Source organism: Oxyura jamaicensis, chromosome 5 (assembly GCF_011077185.1).
Source record: "Oxyura jamaicensis isolate SHBP4307 breed ruddy duck chromosome 5, BPBGC_Ojam_1.0, whole genome shotgun sequence".
NCBI classification, from domain to species: Eukaryota; Metazoa; Chordata; class Aves; order Anseriformes; family Anatidae; genus Oxyura; species Oxyura jamaicensis.
This window is the reverse complement of record NC_048897.1, coordinates 10,227,258-10,249,930: the sequence shown is the minus strand read 5'-3', so window position 1 is coordinate 10,249,930 and position 22,673 is coordinate 10,227,258. Positions and strand designations below refer to the sequence as shown.

The 22,673-nt window shown below is 35.8% G+C and overlaps 1 protein-coding gene across 6 annotated transcripts in view; it reads left to right on the top strand.

Annotated features, from left to right (window-relative positions):
• The window catches only part of NPAS3 (neuronal PAS domain protein 3), a 533,731-nt gene that overhangs the window by 471,823 nt on the left and 39,235 nt on the right, over positions 1-22,673 (top strand). For all 6 annotated transcript variants that reach the window (XM_035328180.1, XM_035328178.1, XM_035328181.1 and 3 more), the window contains one exon: positions 3,201-3,319. In XM_035328180.1, the coding sequence (XP_035184071.1) occupies positions 3,201-3,319 (119 nt within the window). The remainder of the gene's footprint in view (positions 1-3,200; positions 3,320-22,673) is intronic.

The window sequence follows — 22,673 nt, the reverse complement described above, 5'->3', positions numbered from 1 at the left end:
TTCATTCACACGCAGTGAGCATTGACTTTTATCATATTATTAGCATTCTAAACTCACAGTTTCAGAGGTTTATAACTCAACAGTAGCTTTAGACTCAGGAAATTCAGCCCAGGAGCACTATTTTTCAGTACAAAAGACAGCTTCAGTAACTACAGTATCAAGTAGAGTGGACCTTGTTTATTTCAGGCTTTTTTTTTAAGTATAACATTACAAATTATAAACAAAACAACAACAGAAAACCACCTTCTTGAAAAAACTAATTGTTACGGAGTTTCATTCTGATATTGCTCAGATTGCTAGCCTCCTTTTACATAATTTGAAAAAAAAAAAGTGAAAAGGCTGAGGGATAAGCATTTAAGATCAACTCCTGAGAACTTATGATGGACCACATTCCATATATTTCTGTGCAAATCTCATTGACATCCACAGATGTGTTCTGTACACATCCTGTTTTTAAAATATTGCATGCATAATCACAGTTAGCATTGTTACAGTATCTACCAGGTCTGGGTGCAACTCTGAATGCAGATTTGTACTATCAGCCCCAATGGTTCTCTCCTGAGAGAAATTCAGAAAGCTGTTCATAAGCTGTTCTGGACTTTTAGGTAACTAATCCCATCTCACACATACACTCCCAGGTACCTTTTGTTAAAGAAAATCAAACACTTTAGAATACATATTTATATGACATTCACTGTTCCACTATGCTGGATAAATTATATGCATTTTATAGCATTCACTTACAGAGATATTTAGGTTTTGTACCAGTTATAGTAACAGCAAATTAATGTTAAGCTCATGATATAAGGTGGCATGAACCCAGAAAATGTCAATTCCATATACATGGTACCAGATGTCAGCTGTTTTCCTTTCTTTCATAAATCTGTATGAAAGGGAATTTTTAATTTTGATTTCTTGGGCATGGTATATATGTATTACAGCCAGATCATTTTTGAAGCATGAGATATTGTCTATTTAATTAATGTTAGTTCTATGTGTTTAGGTAATTACCATTAGAACACATGAGAACATATTGTACTTATTGCCTGTGCTAGAGCGTAATGTGCTGGACTACAACAGCTACACTTGTTAAGCTGATTTTAGCATTTCTGCACACAGCAGGGAGCACCCATGCTGTGGTTTCTTAATGTACTCTTTAAGTACTGCACTGTATAATAATAATAATTAATAATGATCCTAATCTTGCCAGTACTGCTACTATCCTGGTGACCCTGGTTGCAGCTTCAGGGTTCCACTACCCTGTGCCCTGAAACACATATCTTTCCTTTCAGAGTTTCATTTCTTAGGTGATATTGCTGAACAGAGATGAATTTTTTGAGAACAGGCTTGTTGCATGGATTCTGATGGCTTCACATTTGTTCAGGTCTCCAAGGACCAGCACCAATAAATGTGAAAGAGACAACAGCAGAATGGCATACTTTTCCATTTCCACAAGGATGAAAAAATACTCTAAATTAGGTCTAACCTTAAATGTATAATCTGTCCTTGGAAGCAACAGAAGAAAAAAAAAAAATAAAAAAAAAAAAGGGATATAGCATCTTCAAGCTCTTGGCATCCCTTACGAGAAAAAATTGGTTCTAAGGGTCTCTGATCTTGTGTTTTAGTAAAATAGAACTGCACGGCTGACTGACAGTTCTGATCTAAAGCATTTACGTTTAAGTTTTGATCTCTCTGCTTTTGATTAAAACTAATGAGCTCATTTAATTCAAAATGGGAATCTCTGATAAGAGAAATAAGGTTGATGTGATTGGATTAGAGGGGCAAATTAAACTCTTAGAGCAGAAGTTTGTGCTTATATAGTGTATTAAAAAGCTGTTGGCGTATTATGGCGTGTTAGATGATGAGAAAAATTTCATAGTAATTCATATTTAATCAGAAGAAATGAAAGTACTAAATATAACATGGCTCTGCTTTTCCCTCGAGTGATAAAGAGCTGTACATTTAAAATGACATCGAATTCATGCTCTCTAAAACAAAAAAATCTTAAGAGAGACACTAAAGAAAGGAGCACTGTTGTCAGTTATTTCATCACAATAGATCTGAAATGTCACAAACACAAGACAAGTGACCACATTAAAACAAGGACAATGCAATAAAACCCTTAGCTTAAAAACAAGGTTTGGTGTTTCTGTTCACTGCATAACAAATATTTATTAAGTGCTTGAATACTTTCTTCTAGTAGCTGGGTTGGTTCTACAAAACAATAGCAGAATAATTTCAAAATAACTCTTTATTCAGCATTGAAAAAGAAAGTGAGTTAAGCTCCATTAATACCTGTAAGCTTACTCTAGAATTTTCCCGTGAATGATATTTAAGGGAGGGGTAGGGAAGTGTTGGTTATTAGGGCAAAAGATAGCATTAATAAAGATTGTATAGGGAATATTTTGGTGCCAACTGCTCTTTTACCTACCATTTTATCACGGTTTATATGAAGAGTATTTGTTTATTATTTTTAAATGGTTACAGCTGAGGAAGGGAGAAGCATAAGTGAGATCTAAAGTTTCAAGGAGGATGTTGGACAACAAAAACATTCCATTAATGACTAATTAGTCACCAACAATTAAAAAGTATGATGCTGCTGGTGATGATGATGATGATGATCATCATCATGGCTCACTTACCTGAGTATTTTTACCTGCAGACTGCTTCAATTCTTTATTGATAATAATTAGCCCTCAGTAATGGAGAAACCAAGGCAGTAGTGACTTATCGTAGATGTCACTGCAAGAACGGAATGGAGTCTAGAGGATAAAGATCTGAAGAATTTGCAGCCTCTATCAGCAGATAGAATTGCCTCGGTGACACTTTGCCTTTTCCAAAACTCTGAAGAAGTCCACAATTTTTAAAAAGATGCCATAACATAGCAAAATAAATCAAATCATAGCAAAATTGTGCAAGAAAGAGTTAATGAGGCAAATCCCTGTTAAAAATTCTCTAGAAAAAAAAAAAAAAAAAAAAAAAAAAAAACTTCAAAATGAGACTTACTGAGTATACATATATTTTTCAAATTTTTTTTTCTGCTAGGTAAACGTTTTCTAAACGAGGTAAATTGATTACAACACTCTTAGCATCCATCAGTCATTTATTTTTAGTGAGTTCAAGGATTGCACCTGAAAAATAGTGTAGAGGAGATGTATAAAATCTAAATTATGTGTATATGTATTTTTTCTATTCCCTAGTGGAATCTACAAGCCCCAGTTTACTAACCACTGACAACACTCTAGAGCGCTCTTTTTTCATCCGAATGAAATCTACGCTGACCAAGCGAGGAGTGCACATCAAATCGTCGGGATACAAGGTAAGGGTTGCACTGTAGCATGAAATATTGAAATCTTTAAATTATGTACCTTTTAGTATCAGGGATACATTAATATTTAGAGGAAAGAACTATTTCACATTTGCATATGTTTCATTCCTTTTGTTAAAGAATGATTAGTACAGTATTTCCAGCCTACGGTTTGGTAGTGGTACTACAACTCCATTAAATTGATTATTACAGTAAATATTGATTATAGCATGAAGGCCTTCAGAACAGCAACACTTTCAGAGTAAATGTATATTTTACCAAAGAAGGTGGGTCACAGTAACATCACTTTTGCTGAGTGAAATTACTACTCATTTAGTTAGACTGTTAGTTTTTTTTTGGGGGGGGGGTTATGTGTTTACTCAGAAAGGGAGAACTTCTCCATGCAGACAATTTTCTATTTAGGTTCACAGCTCTTCTGGCTGAAGAAAACAACAAGCCATAACGAGTACTTTTCCACCATTTGTCTTTCATTGTCTGTCTGAGGGGTATCTGCTGCTGGGGATCATATTTGCTGGATTTCTTACTCTCTTAAGATATGAAACTCTCTTGTTTCTTATCAGCAGTAATCTCATTTTTCTTCAGTCATATATCGCTTATAGTGCCTGTAGCTATCAGTGGCTTTGCAGTACACTAAAACCAGAAGCAATAGCACATTTTTAACATTGTCAACTTCTGGAATGAAATATGTCATCCATTAGGTATTATACAAGATAAAAGAGTGGTACCAGGAAACATGTCTGAGAAAGTGTGTGTGTATTTAGAAGAGGTGTGCATCAACACTCATTTAAAAACTTTCAAAAGCATTTTTTTTTTCAGTTTTCAGAGGAAGATTTAAAGGAGCTTTGAAGTGAAATTCCCCAATTCACTCATCCCCAAAAAATCTCTGTGAATATGACATCAAGGTAGTCTATCTGAGTAGTAAAAATCTGGTAGAAATGCCTTTTTTGCAAACGAATGAGAGTCCTTCTGTTGGATAGTTTCTTACTTTTAGTTAAAGTAGTTGCTAATGGAATTTTAGGTACAAATGAACAGTTTCTTAAGACACCAAAAGTTATGATCTGGTGACTGGTTCATTGTCAGCACCTGAAAAATGTATTCAGTACTTTTTCATACTGTCAAGTTTTCGAGTCTCAGAAGGTACAAGACTGGGAGTTGTACTGCTAGTCTCAGGAGGAAGAAAAGGTTATTGGAGTTATATTCTTTTTCATGGTTAAGCATGGTTTATCAGGTCTAGGCCAAAGTTAGATTGGCAGAGAATTTCAGTGGATATTTTTGCTGCAATAATAAGGGGAAAAATTAGATAATTTATCTTTGGATTTTGCAGTCTGACGGTTTTGCCAAATGTAGGTGAGGAAACAAGGAAGGCACTTGAGTAACTTTGTCGTCTGTCTTCTTGGACTTCTGACAAACTTATGCTAGTCCAGCACCAAAATAGGACACGGGCTTGGTTCACAAGTGGGTTTTTTACTTGTTACAGTACAGTTTCTGAAATTCTCAGTAGATTGTTTACTCAAGAAAGACACAGTAATGTCTATCATATAAACGTAATTTCTTTTCTCTTTTAAAACCTGCTGATGTCTCATGGAAACATTATAAACCACAATTGATGAAATGAAATTTGAAAGATCAGATATCATTTTTAGGTAACTTCCCCTAGACACAGAGAATGGAGGAAAAGTAAAAATATAGTTTACAAAACTGTGTATAGCTAAATCATTCATTTTTTCCCATTTTTTTTCCATGAGGAAGCAACAACTCAAGATGAATAAAATTGCAGAAACAGTGTGCAAATCCTAGGCAGGTTCAGAAACAGAGGTATAGTTCCTTGACTTTTTGATGTTTAGGAGGATTTTGTAACTGACAGAGTTTGACTTATTTCTGCTGTGTCCAATCACATAAATTGCACTTTGACAGTTTTTGAAAAACATGGTTATTGACACTCTGTGTTCTATGGAATGATAATTATCTACAGCTTTGGTGAGCCCCACTGCCTTTTAAAACTGTATATTTATTTGAGATGAATTGGATCATGTTACTGTCTTCTTAGTGTACTAGGTGAGCATAATAAAACTCAACTGCTATAGTGAATGTCATCCATGTTTTAAGGAAAGTTACCAACTCATTTATTGATTTATGGAAGTCCAGCACTAGAATGAACCTGAGGCCTGTAGAAATAGCTTAGGTATGTATTTTATAAAAATTAGTAAAGATCCATGAGCCTTATGGATGTACAACTATAAGAAATTATCAAAGGAAAGAATAGTTATATAATATTGGCAAAGCTCATGGAAAGAGCTGGCTGCATTCTGTGTCAGAGGGCCCTGGAAGACCTCCAACCCTTATTCAGGAAGCAGTATGCCAGCTGGGGCCATGTGCAGCAGAGTTCCTGTGGGAAATCCTGGTGGAGCAGGCCGACTCACACCTTCAGAATATACAGAGCACTGAATTTTACCTTCCTCTTCATCTTCCCTGGAGCTCCTGTGTCATCATGGGAGGGTAACTAAATCTGAATCAAGCATCCAGACATACAACAGGAGCAGTGTGCTGAGAAGTCCATATCTTCATGAGTCAGGTTTTAGCTGTTCACCATGGATTCAATCCTCCAGCAGTGACAAAAAATTTGCATCTTTGTGAAATGTTTTTTTCTTGTTTCAAACTCTTGCTGAACTCAGAAACCACATCTTCATTTTTCCCTTGCTTGGAGGAATGCTGATGAATGTTTTCTTTAGACAGCAAATGATTGAGGTGGTCCACAAGATGCTTAGGCAATTTTCAGAATGAGTGATCCCTGCCTCAGGAAAATCACATAAAATTGAAAACAGTCAGAGAACGAGCTTGATTAATCATTTGGGTTGATCTAGTCAGGACTAATTTTCTATGAAAAGAAATGTGGGAACAAAAGCCACACCAATACACACAGAGATCCATATATGTATACCTCAAAGAGACTTTGTTCCAGACTGTTCTGACATGAGATGAACCCTGTTTATAGTCCCTTCCTGGACTGATTTAATTAGTCTTGAATTATACCTAAAGATGGAGATAATGGTCTCCTTTCCATGAATGATATTACCTTAAAAGTCTGAAATGGGAAGGCTGCTACATGATTAATCCTACCTCTCTCCTTCCCTTTCATTTTTTTCCCAGCACTGTCCAAGAATGAGATTTTCTTTATTTATATTCTTAGTCTCAGAGCTTATAGGAAAAGAGCTTATAATGCTAGAGAGCTATTCACTGTTCAGTGAGTAAATCTACAATCTTAAAAAAAAAAAAAAAAAAAAAAAAAAAAAGTCAGATAAAATGTAGTCAGCTGACAAAACACATTGAAAACAAATAAAAAGAGAAAAATGTTAATTCCATTCTGTGCAAAACTCAGAATGTATTACCATTACAACTGTTGTCTAAGATACATGATACAGAGACTTACTGTTTTTCTCTGCTGTAAATATATCACATCTTCCTGTGTTGTTTTTTTTTTGTGGTGTTTTTTTTCAATAACAAATACTTTTGTATTTCATTTGGATTTTTGTTGTCTCCGTTTTATCTCTTCTACTTGTTTTTCTCCTTTTGTGGGTTACAATTCTGTCCACTTAGCTTATTTCACCTTCAATGTTTCTGTTATCCTACTTTCATACATATATGTCAAAGTAAATTTTAATTGAAAACTACTTTGTTCAAGTCCACTGATACATTACCTACTATCCTATAGTATCCTATTTTATTTTGTCATTTTTGTCATTGTTTAGTCATTTTTTCTTTCATGTCAGCTTGTGCTAGGATTTTCTTTGTTCAGACCTTTAGGGTCTGTTAGTGGTCTAATGAACAAAGCATAATTAATGGGATAAAGAAGTAGTCAGCACGTCCAGATTCCCTAGTACTTTTACTGTCACCATGGCAATCTCTGAATTGGGATAACCAACATCTGCTGCCTCACCATCTCCCAGGAACCTGGCAATCAACCTTCTTGGCTATCCATCAGCAGAGAACAGGTCATCTTTAAAATCCTGTAGGCTGTAGAAATACTTGGAGTGGTACCTTCTACCTGCTGTGCTACCTAGATGCCGTTTTTGGCCCACTCAGTGTCAACAAGAAACAGCCTGCATGTTTCTTTCACTTAAGCATAAAAAACATTGAGGGTCACAAGGCAACGAGTTCAGACAATTCAGTAACTGGAAGTAAATAGAGCAGCTATCATGCACTGAGCAAAATCTTACATATAACGTTAGACTTTGGAGCCTTATCAATAAAAGAAATATTTGAAAGGTTATTTAGATACCTGTCCATGAACTGAGTCTTTGGTGTCTTTCACAAGCACCTTGGGTTTGTGGGAAAGCACATACGCAGTCTTCAGAGATGAATGAAGTTGACTTTGTTTCAGCAATTTGTGTGTATGTGTGTATATAAACATACGTATGTATGTACATATATAAGTTATGGGAGTTCTGAAATCCTTTAGTATGGCAGCAAATTCTCAGTTACAAGTGTAACCCCTGTCTTGCTACTTTACAGAATCACAGCTCTTATCAATGCCAAAAGCAGGTATTTATACCTACTTTTCCTGATGGTTTTCATATGTAACAGAACTTATTAGGGAAAATACACAAACTTAATCAAACTGACCAAATTGCAATGAAGGGAGCAAAATTATCTTTGTTATTTATTAAAGCACAAAGAACGGTTAAAACCAACGGAATAATCAGTTGACATGCAAAATACCAGTTGACATGCTGCATAAAATTAAGTAAATTGCTATATAAAAGTTTTGATTTAGCAAGCTTAGTTTAGAAAAGTTGATTTGTTGTCCACATTTCAGTAACGGAGGATTCAAATTTGGTTAGCTATGCCTCATACATCAGTTACTGTATCAAAATGTTTTCAATATAACTTGAAAATCTGAGAAATATTTAAAACTCCATAAAAAAAGTGTTCTCGAATTAGTCATTCTAGTCTACATGTATTCATATTTTTGTTTTGTTTAATGTTATTTTTCTACCATCTTGTTTAAAATTAAACATTTTCTGAGACTGCTCAGTTTTTTCATTTAAAATCTTAATGAAGTTAGAACTGTTTGACTGACAATTTTGAAGATGGAAATTGAAATCTGCTGTTGCAATTTTATGTTCATCACAGTTCTATTATCAGCTTTTTTCACGGTATATATTACTACTTTATTAAAAATATATATTTTTTATTTTTTTTTAGAAGAACTTGAAGAGTTGGGTGAGATTTGGAAATCTCAGTTGTGCACTTCAAGTGCAGTTTTTGGCAGCATTTAGATTCCTTTATACAAGAGAGCAAGGCAGTCAAAATCTCTGTTAGAGAGACAAAACTATGCCATTTTGCACTTACCTAGTGCAAGTATGTTTGCCTAGTGATACCGTTCTCTTGATTCAATCTAAAACTGAAATGATTGCTTCCTGTCTAAGGGAAAGATTCACATGGATTTCAGAATTTCAGATGTTTCTATGCCAAAATCACTTTAAGAATCCAATATATCATGAGCTTGTTCAGAACAGAGCAGAAAACCACCTTTCATTTAAAGGGAATAAGAAAGAAAGAAGAAAAGGGAGGAGGCTTGATTTTTTGCATAATAGTCTTGTGATTAGTGCATTGCTTGGATGTGGGTTATGTTACAGTTAGATTTAATTCCCTCCACAGCCTGAGGGAATTCACATATCCCACTTTCCAGCTTGGCCTAAATTCTTTTCTCCTCTTCTAATATTTTTCCCCCTTGAAATCTTTTGTCAAGCATTTCACTCTGTCCCAGAAAGGTATCCTGACCTTTTTCTGTAGGAAGAAAACGCAAAATTTAGTATTTAATCACATGGCTACTGCCACACCTCCTTAATTGAGTGAAGAAGGAATAAGAAACCAACATCAGGAAGCATTATGTGAAGAGTTTTCTAAATGTCAGCACATGCATTCCCCAGACTTTTCAGCACTGAGAAGACTTAAAGGTAATTTGTCAGAGAGAAAGAACTGATCGAGAATTCACCCATGTAAATCGATGACCTTTTAGTCAAAAGGAAGTCTCTTAGCTAGTAAAGATGCAGCATTACTTATAAAAGAACAAAATACTAATGGGCCAATCTGAGACTTATGAAGTATCTACTTGTAGATATAAAGACACGGTTCAAGAAAAGATGGTCTGCCACAGGATTAAGGAGACTAGAGTTCATTTTATGCCTTGCTACAGAGCTGTGAGATTCTATTAGGAGAGCTGTCTGGAGAAGCTTGGTTCACACTTGACATCTAAATACATTAACCAACTTCTTAAAAGTGTTCAGCAGCTACTAGCTACACCTTCTCAAAAAACATTTTCAGGGCTGAGCATCTTTCAGCTATGATTTGTAGAACTGTTCTATCATCCGGAGACATGAATATGTTAGGCATTTATTATTACAGTAGTACTAAGGAAACTAACCGGTTACTATTATATAAAAGCTCTTTTAATAACAGCCTTCTTTAAAAGACACATTTAAACTTTGATCATTCCTCATGCTGACTGCAGCTGTAGTATTCGTGACACCCATATCAGGATCTGTTTCTCCTCAAATAGTATCTTCAATGTTCATATGACTTCAGAGTTGTGATTTTGTTGCAGTGTGTTCCAAGCTGCATAAGTGGGAAATACCTTAGATCACAGACTGGATTTTGGAAGGAAAGAAAACATAAAATTGAGCAAACACAGACTACTTTCTGAGAGATTATTTTTCATAAATTCTGTTAGCATAGTATGAGTGATATAAAAAGAGTTCACCACCAAAATGCAGCAAATGCCTTTGATTCTGATTTTTAGGCAGTATAATTCTGAAGCTACCTTTATTAAAAATCAGTCAATATAACAGCAAAAGAAAACTATGGGATCAGGATTTACTCTGATACATAACAAAACATTCAAAATGGACAGATATCAGCTCCAAGCCAAATCAGGCATTCTTTCAAGAACTAAGTTTTATTGAGTCAGAGAGATAAAAAAAAAAAAAAAAAAAAAAAGTTGTTGCACTCAGTAACACTGTTTATCTAAATGTGAACTAGTAGTGCAGTGGGCCTGTCAGTCTCTTTCCAGTGTCCCTTTCCTGTGAATCCCTTTCCTTCTCCTCACAGAGGCCCGTGAGGGTGGATGAGAACAGTGAGATTTCAACAGAGTGAGAAGCAGACAATGCCACCTATTACACTCTGGGAGAAAGTATCATGTTCCCAGGTGGGAATGCCTACTGAAGAAGAGAGGTCTTCACTTCCCAGAATTTTCTCAAGTTGTCAGCTGTTGTTGTCTGCCACTGCTTGTTGTTAGTGAGTGGGAATGAGCCTTATGTAGGAGCCAAGAGATCCGCACGGTGCTCTGTGAAGAATCACCAGCCAGAATTCAGGCACATGCTGCTGCCAATATCTCTGCTCCATTTGGCTGTTTTTCTAACTGCCACCAGGGAATATTTTGGCCCGCCTCCTTTTCATAATGTAAACAGTGTATTCGATGTGTAAATGCAGACAGTAGTAGCTTTTTAAAGATCTTTACCTCTTTCAACACTTCAAAGTTTTTTCTCCAAAGTATGCTTAGAAAAGACAAGAAGCTGATACCCTGAAAAAAAATGTAACTAATACCAAGCTAATGTAGAAGAGCACATCTTCTTGCTCATCAGTTGTACTTGCAGAAGCAGTATCATCTCTCCACTGGTAAATCTTTATTTTGTGTGAAGCAGTCATGAAATTCAGAACTAAAATGAAAGTAATAGGAAGGTTCTAAGGCTTGCGTGAATTTTACGTTTAAGAAAATTTATTTCTCATATTCTGCATAACGTTTTGATATGGTAAAATTAGATCGATAGCTGTTAAATAGAAAATACACATCGTGAACTGACATCATAAGGGTATAATCCTGATAATTTATGCAAGCACATGTATTTACCTTTTGTATAAGTAGCGTCATTGGTTAATTAGAAGGTTAAGACCACATTTTTGCAAGAGAGAATTCTTCACTGTTGCCTTGGCAAAGAAATATTTTCTTAAAGAATTACACAAAAATTCTAAACAAAAATATCTTTTAGGAGTTCCATAAATTTAGTACCTGCATTCACATATCACCATTCATTACACTATGATCTGTCACAGGCTATATTAGTTGGGAAAGAAGAAGTTCATTTCAAACGTATCATCCCTGTGTAATACAGACACCAGGAAAGATTGTCTTTTTTCACTCAAGGAGGTAAAGAGGTTATGTGTTATCAACTGTCTCTACATCCACTCTACAAAAGCAAGGGCGCTGTAATTCAGTGTGTGTTCTCCTGAACAGCTAAGATTGTACAGCACCTTTTACACACTAGCTACACAAGCTGGGTCTCATTAAGATATATTTTTTTCAATCACATATCCTTTTAAATTTAAAAAAAAAAAAAATGTTTATTTTACAGCTGGAAATATTTAAGACCCTATTTAAATACTGTCATCATTAATTTTCCGGTAATCTTTCCTTCATCATTAGTTCTTCTACTCAATACATGCTGAAATGTGTTAGCTGCCCACGATTCATAGGCATGTTTCTTTGTCCTGTCAAAGTTGTCCATACAGAATTCTTATAAAAGTTCCTCTTTTATTTTTGCTTCCTACTTTTCATATTTCTCCATCATATAATAACTGCATTCATTTATTTACATTGTGCAAAAATCATATGAACACTAAGTTATGATTTCACCAAGTCCTAAACTTGGAAAAGCATCTTTACTTCTCATTTATTTTTAACCCAGATCTCTCACATTTTTAAAAAAAAAAAAAAAAACGTTCTTTTACTTTTTGTGCAGGTTTGTATCTTCAGAAAGCATTATCTTTTATTGGCTTTTTCCTGTTGCTTATAATGTCATTTATATTATGAATGTACTTTTGCAACACTCCTCTGAGGCTGGAAAGTGCTGACATACCAAGAGATCAAGTAACTTGCCAAAGATAACAATGGCCGATTGTGTCAGAGCCAGCCGTGATTGCATGCAGTACTAACACATGAATATTGTCTTCCTAACACATGAATATTGTCAAATCATCTCTGCATTCCGGCACTTCACACTTCATTTTCTCAGGCTGGTACTTCCTTTGTTTTGATGGTTGCCTTGAATAGGGAAAATGAGATGCCAAATAAAAAATACTCTGATCAAATGGTACAAAGTTTAGGAGCACATTTACAGATCACTTGGTAAAAGATAAATTCCCGCTCTCAAGCTGGGGTGCCACTGACTGTAGAAGAACTACTTCAAAATCTTTGTCCTCAGAAAGAGAAAGAAGTAATGTCCCAGCAGGGAAACATGTTTTCCTGCCACTTGGATTTTGCCCAGGGGAGCTCCCTGACTCTGCTCCTCTGGCCACTTCAATGTGAGAGAGGAGCAGGGCTGGCAGCAGCCACCTCCTGGGCTGGCAGCTGGCTTGGCTCTTTACAAACTTGCCTTTTTTATATCAAAATAAACTCTATAGAGACTTTTTTTTTTTTTTCCAATTTGCTAAATATGTTTCATACCCACCATAGATTTCTCCAAACTGAAGACTTCCAAGCTTCTCATTAGATTTAGTATGAAGCTGATGCATTATGCATATGTAATATGCATGTGTATAAAGTACAGGGAATCATTATGCACTGTAGCTCCTTATATTTGGACCAAAGTGAAAGTACTAGCAAGTCAAAATGCCCCACTCCCTCACGCAGATAGTACCACTCTCCAGCTGCTCGTCTCAGACTTTCTAGAATAATAGGTAGCTTCATAAGTTTTAAGGCCTATCATTTCCTCAAAAGCCAGATTTTTTATATAATTTGCTGTTAATAAGAAGGAAGGTTCCTCTGTACTTGCTCATGCAGCAAAAAGGGATAACAAAGGCACAGAGCATTTCAGCACCAGTATGCTATACATTAAGCCCTTAGTAGAACAAGAACCGTTACATGAGGCTTTTATTCCCCACAGCTGTTGACTTAACCTGGTGCATCTGCACACTAATTTTCTGTATTTACCTTCTAGAACAGAAAATTGATCATGGGTTTCAGGCCATGTTTCCCAGACAGTCTTCCTACAGTACAAATGTCCTTTTGCTCTCTTGTCTAAAGTGCATATACACCACTATATAACCCAATATGCTATTATGCCTCTGTTTCTAAATGTTCAGGCATGCTTCTTGATTCTTCTGTTTTATGCAGTGATACTAGGTGAAGAATATCTTTATTCAGCATGGTGTTTGGTTGAGCCCATCTGCTTTACCCTATGGAGAAGGCAGAATATGAATGTTTGGTGGGAATAATTTCAGTTTCTCTTTTTTACAGCATCATTAGGAAGCTGTCATTCTAATAATAATAATTCCCATTTGACATCATGGAGGTAAAAAGAAATCATTGCTGACATCAAAAATGAGGTGATATTTCAGCAGTATTATTTCACCGAAGATAAAGTGGAAGTCTTTATTACTCCCAATGCTTTTAAAGAAAGCTGAGCAAGGCTTATACTGACCCTGGAGCTTATACACCTTAATACATCTATAACCAGTATGAAATAAGAAATTTTAATTGTTATTGCTATGTTTTTTGGCTATGCCTCCTTAGAACCAAGCATTTTGTGCCTGCTTAAAGAAAAATAATATCTGAGAATAAGTTTGGGAGGCTACATCTATTCTAATTTTCTACATTATTTAAAAATCATGCAAAGGACACCAAACAAATGAAAATATTAAGTGTATTACAGGAAGTGTTAATTTTCATGTGAACTTCTTATTAGAGTCTGTATCCATACATATTGCATAGAGGTCTGAGCTCTGAAGAGGTTACCCTAAAGAGGGTTACAAGTTTTATTTCACTTTTATGGATAGGTATTTTATTCTCTCTGAACTTCTTGTTCACATTGTTGTGTGAATTGCTTGTCATTAAAAGGACACAGTCAAGGTCTGTTTCATCAGTTGTAAACAATATGTTTTTCAATTTTGTTTGTGGTAGCACATTAAAAGCTCTCATTTCCACTCCCTTTTTCCTTTCCTTTGTATACATATATTCAGTTATAATTCTAGGCTCTATATAATTTTCCATCCTAGACCAAACAATATATAATAACAGTGGCTCTATCCAAATACACTTGGAAAAGAGCGTATCTGCCAAAGTTTGGCATTATTTCCTAATTTTGAAATCTATTCTTGGTCTACTGCAGTTCTTTTATTTTTAATTTAAGGGGCATATGAAGAGCAATATAAACTGCAAGCAATTAGAGCAACAGGACTTTAATATTGACAGTATTGTTCTAGTTAAAAGAAAGTTAAAGAATTATGGATTCTTCCCATGGCTTCACTTTACAGAATTAGTCACCTCCTTGCCAGCAGCATCTTCTCTGTATAATAGGAAGAGCCCAATCAAAATGTTTCATAGTCTTCACAATCAAACTTAAGAAAATTTTCTTATTAAATAGGTGATGGGAGCATCACCTTATTTTGTTCCACGCAAATATGTTTATACTAGAGCAGACACAGCTCATCTGCTGTTGAGTTACTCCTTCTCAGTTATTTTGAGAAATAAGTTCTTAATTCCTACAGGCATACAGATATTTAATAGTTATAAGCCTTTCAGAAAATTGTAACTTGGGCTTACCAGCTATAGTAAAATGTTTAAACCTGAAGTGAATGCTTTGCACTTTCAATGTAAACAGTTCTTATTCAATGTACAAGTCGTTTAGGAATTTTCCCCAGGAATGTGTGCATGCACAAATGCAGTGCTTTATTTTATATCATGTGAATACAACAGGTCTTTTGAATTCTGTCATATATTGGAATGTCTAGGCATGTTTTTATCTGAAATATTAGAGAAGCATTTCTCCTATTGAAAAACACTAGCTTAATAGTCTTCTAATTTGTTTCTCCCTGCTCAGATGATCAGATGTATATATTTTTTTTCCCTAAATACTCAACTGCTTTCAGTTTTTGTCAACATTCACTTTGTTGTGGTATTACAAAGACTATGTTGGCTAGGGCAGTCTACCAGTAGACCTAGCACTGTGATTAAGAGATACCTAAATGCAAAGCCATCTTAATTAGCTCACCAGGCATCACTGAACCTAGCCTGGCTCTCACACAGTCACATGCCCAGGGTTAAGAAAGGGGCATTGGACACAGTTTTTCCAGAAGAAGCAAGGAGCTGATTCACAATAGGAAAACATGCATTATGGGTTGCTTTCAGTCACTTTATAGACATGTGCATTCATAAATTTTGATATGGTTGTAAGATGCACACTTTGATGGTACAAAACTCACAGAAGAGCTTTAGATCACTGGAGCAACCACAGGCAAAGTTTATGCTGACAATTTATCAGCTCTTCTCTGTCAAGGAAAATTGTTTTTTAGTGCCTGCCTATTAGCAATCACATGCATATTATGAAATTGAGTTTTGGGGAGGACAGCCTACCATCTGTCTTTTCTGTATTTTTTTTCACAATGTATCATGCTAAAGTTAAAACTTTTTGTGCTTCAAAATGGCATAAAATTTGAGATGTCTGTAATAGAGATACTTGGGAAGAAGAATAGACTAAATAGAATTGTAAATCTGTATAAACTTTATAAACAGGCAACTCCTGATGCTATGCTTTATGTTTTAGCTTCAAGTGCCCTCCACATTTTCCACAGACCATAGTGCCCACTGTGCTCTTACTTTAGATTGCAGAGTTCCTAAACTGATAACTAATTAACATATATCTCGAGAGTGTGAGAATGCTTTCTTTATAGATTGTTTCTGGTTCAGGATTAGCTTATTTTTTGTCGTTGTTTTGTTGTTTGTTTTGTTGTTGTTTTTTTTCTGGTATAAATAGAACTTCAAATGCCTGATGTGGAGAATGAAAAAGATGTGTTCAGTTTCCCTTCTGTGTTCTGATATGCTAAGATTTTATCAATAATATTGTTTTCCTGTAAAAATATCTGCCTCAGAGAAAATCTGCTGTGTAGCTGTCAGGATTACACCTCTCAGAATATGCCTGTGATGATTCTGTTAAATTGATAAAAACAGAACACTCTGCTATGTAGAAGGATTGCTGAAAAGAATATTCCCAGGCCCTTTCATGTGTAACAGCACTTGTATGGCAGTATGTTTATTGTGCTATAAATTCCATCACTGATTTTGGCCATTTCAAATTGATTCTGCAGTAACTGTAAGTAATGAACCTTACAGACAGAGCCAAGGGGGGAAAAAAAAAAAAAAAAAAAAAAAAAAAAAGCCAATAAACTTGTGGCTGTAGGAATACAAATTGTAGATTTCATTTAGCCTCAGTTTTTATCAGATCATGCAGCCAATACCCCACAAAGCCAGAAAATACATCCAACAAAATATACAGTGCCATCTTGCTTTGAATTTAGCAGCTAAACCAGACACTCAATTATTCAAAGTGCATTTTTGTACAAAGCGTCCTGTGGATTTCACCTGAGATTTACAGAAGGTGCTTGACATAAGTGGATGACAAAAGAGGAGAAATGTTAATAGAAATGACTTATACAAGATAATGAGACAAATCCTGAGCTATTTTACATGGTCAGACAATACCAGGCATCCCTGGATTTCACAGGGGTCTGGATCAATATGCAGTGGGCTACTATTAACTCACCAGGGCAAAACATATAAATGTGTCCAAAATTTACAAATGCTCCTAGCCTATTTCCCTCTCTTTACTGAAAAATTCTAACTGGTTTATTAAGAATGAGGTGATTTTTTTTTTTTCTTGGGGTATCTTTAATGATCCCACATATTTTAATAGGGAATTTATATGCTTGGTAAAGCATTTCCATAGGATGATTGTAAAACCTATCAAAAAGATACTTTTCTAAGGCATTTGGCATTATTTTTGTAGCAATTTGTATTTGGTAATTTTGTACCAATTTATATTTGGTACTATTTTTTCCAATTACGTTATATAGGAATCCACTGATACAGTTTTGTTAAATATTGTATAAATTTTTCATAATCTTAACAGATACCAAGATCACATAGATTCTTATTTTTCACATAGATCATGGATATAGTCCCACTAAATCAGTGGACCGGACATGTGATTAAAGAATTTATGAAATATGCGTAACAATCCTTGCTTGTTACATAAAGAGCTAACTTCAGATTTTTAACTCGAAAAGACTGGAGTTTTCTTCTGCGTAGTTTTCCCAGCATTACAGGAGAGAGAACCAAGACCATGTTTTATTCTCTGTGCAAAAATAAATAAATGTCTGGGTTGGGTTCCTAGAAGCCCTGCGGCACTTCCATGCATCACAGCTTGCACACTCATGTATCTTAAGGTCTGCATTGAGTGCTGAATTCATTCTTTGTGTCTTCTTGTACCTAACTGTGCAGATTTATCTGAACCTCTGTACTGACTGTAAGAAATATAAAATCCTCATTTTGAGAACAAAATGCTTGGGTCCAATCCAGCCCTATATAGGCCACAAAGAAATGCCTTGTCTAAGGCATATTCCTTGACTGTCTATATAAAAAAATCTATTTTGTCAATTTATCCAGTTTACAGCAGCAACCTGAATCACACGCAGAGGAAAAAAAGGCACAGAAATTGAGGCTTTTGGTTAAACACCAAATATGGTAAAAGTCATAATAAAATAATGACAGCTGGCAACACTATTTTTTCTGTGCTTTTTTCTGTCACAATGAGAAACACAGTGAGTGAGTCTGAAGTCTTGTGAATAGCCCCTGGTAACCAAGAGCAAAGAAACCTTGCTCATTATCTCTACTTCCCTTCTGAATAAACATTTCAGCCATCGTAAATGAGTGTGACATCAAGGGCAAATTAATGGCTCTCATTCCAGATGAGAAACACTTGACAGCTGAGCAACCTGAAGGTTGTTGTGAAGGTACAAATTCTGTGACCAGTGGATGATGGGGCAGGCAGCATTTATTTCAATAGGACCTGATATATGCATCATACTCTTAAAGGAGAGACTTGCAGCCTTGCAAGGGGATGAGTCCTAAGTATTCAAATTGTCTTTCGGTCAGGACTCCAGTGAGTGAAAGACAGAGCTGTCCTAATAGCTGTCCTAATTTTTTTCTTGTAATTTTATTAAATTACATAGGAAAACTTAGTCAAATATAAAGAAAGGTTCATTGTGGATTGACAGATGGCATGCAACACCCCTACTGTATCTCATTTATAAATGTGATTGATGTGGAGGTAATTTCTTGGTAACCTGTTGTTCAAAAAAACGTATTCTAGAGGGTGGTTGAGTAAAAGAAAATTAATCCCTGCATGGTAACATTGCCAACTTTTGAATTAATTGCACGAGTATAGCAATCAATTAATAAATGTTAAGCAAACAACAGCAAAAAAGTGAATTAAAAATTACTAAATTGATTCTAAGTGCAGCTAAACCAAAAGGCTGCCACAATTCTTCAGTGCAGATTCAAGAACACGAACCTTGCCTCATCAGTTTTTGCTCCCCATTTATCCACATCTGGCATTTAAAACAATTCTGTTTTATTATGATTTTTACAAATAAATTGCTATCTATAATCTAGCTTGCTACATTAAGTGGCTTATAGAAACAAATCATAAATAGTAGTCCATTTGTAGCTGTCAAGGAGAAGGTCAGAGCTTTGCAAAGACCATCCATCTCCAAGTGGAATAAAAGTTTTTTTCTTTGAAAGAAAATCACATATCTTGTTTGGATGGACTTCAGCTAGTAGTGACAGTACAGTTTCTTGAAATACCACAAAAAATCTCTCCACAAAATTAACTGGATTTTGGGTCACAGATCTTTTCCAAAATTGGAATGAATTGACAGTGTGTAATTGAAACATGAAACACTCATCACTGAATATTTCTTCACAAAATGGATTTGATTGAAAATATGTACTTATATTTACATGTTCTTCAAACATTTCAGAGGAGGCTTAGGATGTCACTGCAGGGTTGCAGGTCACATGTCTCTTAAAAGTAACTCAAACCTGAGATCCAAACATTCGTGACCTATTGCTATCACTGTCACTGAACATACAGTTAGCATGTCTTTATTAACTTATCGGTATTTCATTGCATTTGACAGAATTGTGCAAAATAAGACTGTATACTCATTCATGTTTAACAGAGACAAACTAGGGCTTTGAGAGGTATAATGTTCTCCACAAAGTCAGGCAAGAGATTTGTTTCAGCAAGAATGTCTCCTAATATACATGTTCTTTTCGCATATATTAATTTGTAGTGCCTCATGAAAACAGTAGGCAACATCTTCCTTGCATCTTTGCACAAGGGTGCTCAACCCGGAAGAATTTTACAGAAAATAAAATAAAAATAGAACTGGTAGATATAAAAATAAATACAGTATGTATTTATCAAAGTACAGTATAAGTACAGTATGTATTTATAAATACAGTATGTATTTATCAAAGCCTTTTTACACAGCTTTCTCAGGGAATTAGCAAGCATATCTGTGGGGGATTTCCATTTGATATCCAGTATAGCTGGATTTCCAGAAGGGGCCAATCACAGTCCCTGAACAAAAGTTGCAGCAAATTGATCTGCCACCAGCAGAGAGGGAGGATCCTCTTGAGGACAAGGTAAGTGTTCCAAAGAAGAAAAAAAAAAAAAAAAAAAAAAAAAAAAAAAGACAGGAGTGGTCAGTTTTTTCAATTTCAGAGGTCACTTCTTTTTTTCAAAGATTGTTATTCCTGGGGCCTTTGGTTCTCAGCATATTCATAAATTAAGTGGAAACCAAGGCAAACAGGGCAGTTACAATGCTTATTGGATTGTAAAAATGGAAGTCTAATGTACAAGCACAAGAACTTCATGATTTTGTGTGAAGGGGCTATAAAATAGCAGATGAAATTCAGTTCAGGTAAATATAAAGTAATATACCCGGGAAAAAACAATCCTGGCTGTATATATACAATGATGAGCTCTGAACTAGCTGTTACTGCTCAGAAGAGATAACTTGGAGTTGTAGTGTGTGGTCTACGAAAGGAAAAGGCCAGTGCTCAGTAGTGGTTAGAAAAAAAATAGAGTGCTAGCAATGGAAAAGGAAAAAAAAAAAAAAAAAAGGAAAATGAAACAGAAAATGCCATTATACCACTGTACAAATCAATGCTGTGTCTTTATCTTGAATACTTGTGCACTTATTATCCCACCTCATCTCGAACTGAAGATAATATAACAGCAAAAAAAGTGACAGCATTGATCAACATTGCAGAATGTCTAAAATATACTTAGGAGATTCAGCTTGGAAGAAAGATGACTAAGGAGGCACATGACAGAGAGCATCAGTGTATAGAGAGGGTCAATAGTGTATAATTTTCTGCAGTCTTCAATATGTAAGGTGCACAACAAAATTAAAATAGTAAATAGCAAACTCAGAACAGCAAAAGGAGGCACTTACTGGGTCCATAGTGAAACTCATTGCCAGGGGGCACTTTTAATACCAGAGACTTACCAAACTAGCATAATGACTTTAGCTCAGGAAGTCCTGAGAGAATACGCAAGGGAAATGTCATTATATGCTTGCCTAGTCTGATACTCTCCCTTAGTCAGCTGTTATTGGCCATTCCATGAGACGATGCTGACCTTTGGTTTGACCTGCTACAACTGCTTGTAAGGACACACAGTTGCTTCTCTAGAAGAGCTGTCATGGTGTGACCTAACCTTCCCCTACAGCCAGGCATTGTAAAGACATTTTAGGGATTGGGGCTTGCTGTTTGAATGCCAGTTATTTTCTTTATCAGTACCTTATGAGACTTTTTAAAAATTGTTTAAATATAACTCTGAGCACATTCAGAGAACTACTGAGGTTAGATGTTGGCAGACAGGTCAGAGAACTTTTGTATCCCATCCTCTCTACAACCACCTGAAAGGAAGTAGTGGGAAGCTGTGCTCGGCCTCTCAGATAACTAAGGACTAGAGGGTATGGCCTCAAGTTGCACCAGGGGAGGTTTAGGTTGGAAATTAGGAGACATTTCTTCTCAGAAACAGTAGTCAGGCATTGGAATGGGTTTCCCAAGAGAAGTGGTGGAGTCACCGTTCCTGGGGGTGTTTAAGGAAAGGTTGGACATGGTGTTTAGTGACAAGGCTTAGTGCGTGATAGTGGTGGTAGGGTGATGGTTGGACCAGATGATCTTGGAGGTCTTTTCCAACCTTAACGATTCTATGATTCTGTGTTCATTCCTTTTCACCGTGTGATGTGGAGGCATTACTGGCCACCTGTAGCAGCTTTTCTGAGATGCACATTTGTATTTTTTGAAAAATCAGCTCATATACTTCGCTGCATGTTTTCTCCTAAACTGAAAGAGTTTAAATTCATACATGTCATTTATGGTGGGGGGGAAACCTCATAACTAGGCAAAATTCACCTTTCTTGCCAATCTCTACCTTTGCTTTCATCACAGTTGTGGCATTTTGCAGTAAAGATATTCCAGGAAAACTTGTGTGTTTGTACACAGCAAGTGAATAGTGTGCCATGCTTGGAGGAACCATACAAGCAGTACAGTAAACAAAATGGTTGTGATTGCCTGTGTAAGAGCCTGTAACAGACACCATTAACACAAGCAGAGGAAACTTGGTGTTAATGAAGTTCCCATGGTAGTTCTCAACCTTTTTCATAGTGAGTCCCTGCTTTCCTGTGGCTAAAGCTCAGATCTTTCCTCCTATTTAGCCACAAAACAAAGAGCAGTGAATATGACTTTTCTTGACTATCTTCATAATGCATTGTGGGCAACCCTAGGTGGAGAGCTCGAGTAAAACATAAATATTACTGTCTTAATCAAGGCTAAGCTTGGGAATCCATTTCTTTCTTTACAAACAGCATTTTCTTTTTTCTTTTTTTATATTTTTTTATCTGTGTGTGTAAAAAAATTCATTAATATCAGATATCTTGTTTTATCTAGTCCTTGCTCACTGTGCAGAGAATCACCTAAGGTAATAGTTGGGTTGCTTAGAACTACAACAAAAAAGGGAGGGGCGGGGGGGGAGGGGGAAAGAGGGGAGAGGAAAAAAACTCTACCTTTATTTCTCTCTCCAAAGATAATAAAGACACTACATCATCTGAAGAATATTTATTATTGGCTATCTTTAATGCAACAAGACTTGGTTGCCCTGGCATACAGGATTCAGGCTAACTAAAAAAAAACCTTTCCAGCTTCTCTGTTGCAAAATGATGTAGCCAGTTCCCACTACCCACAGATACTCCAATAAACTGTGTAGGAACTGATGCAACAGCAGTCCTTTCTCAAGTTTATTTTTACTGCTCACAGGAGCACCAGAATTCTGGAATAGCAAGCTCCAGGAGTTTGCTCATGGGCAGGGTTGACAATGCCTCTATTAGAACCCACACTTCAATAACTAAATGCTTTCAACTTTCTTTAAATGGTATTAAG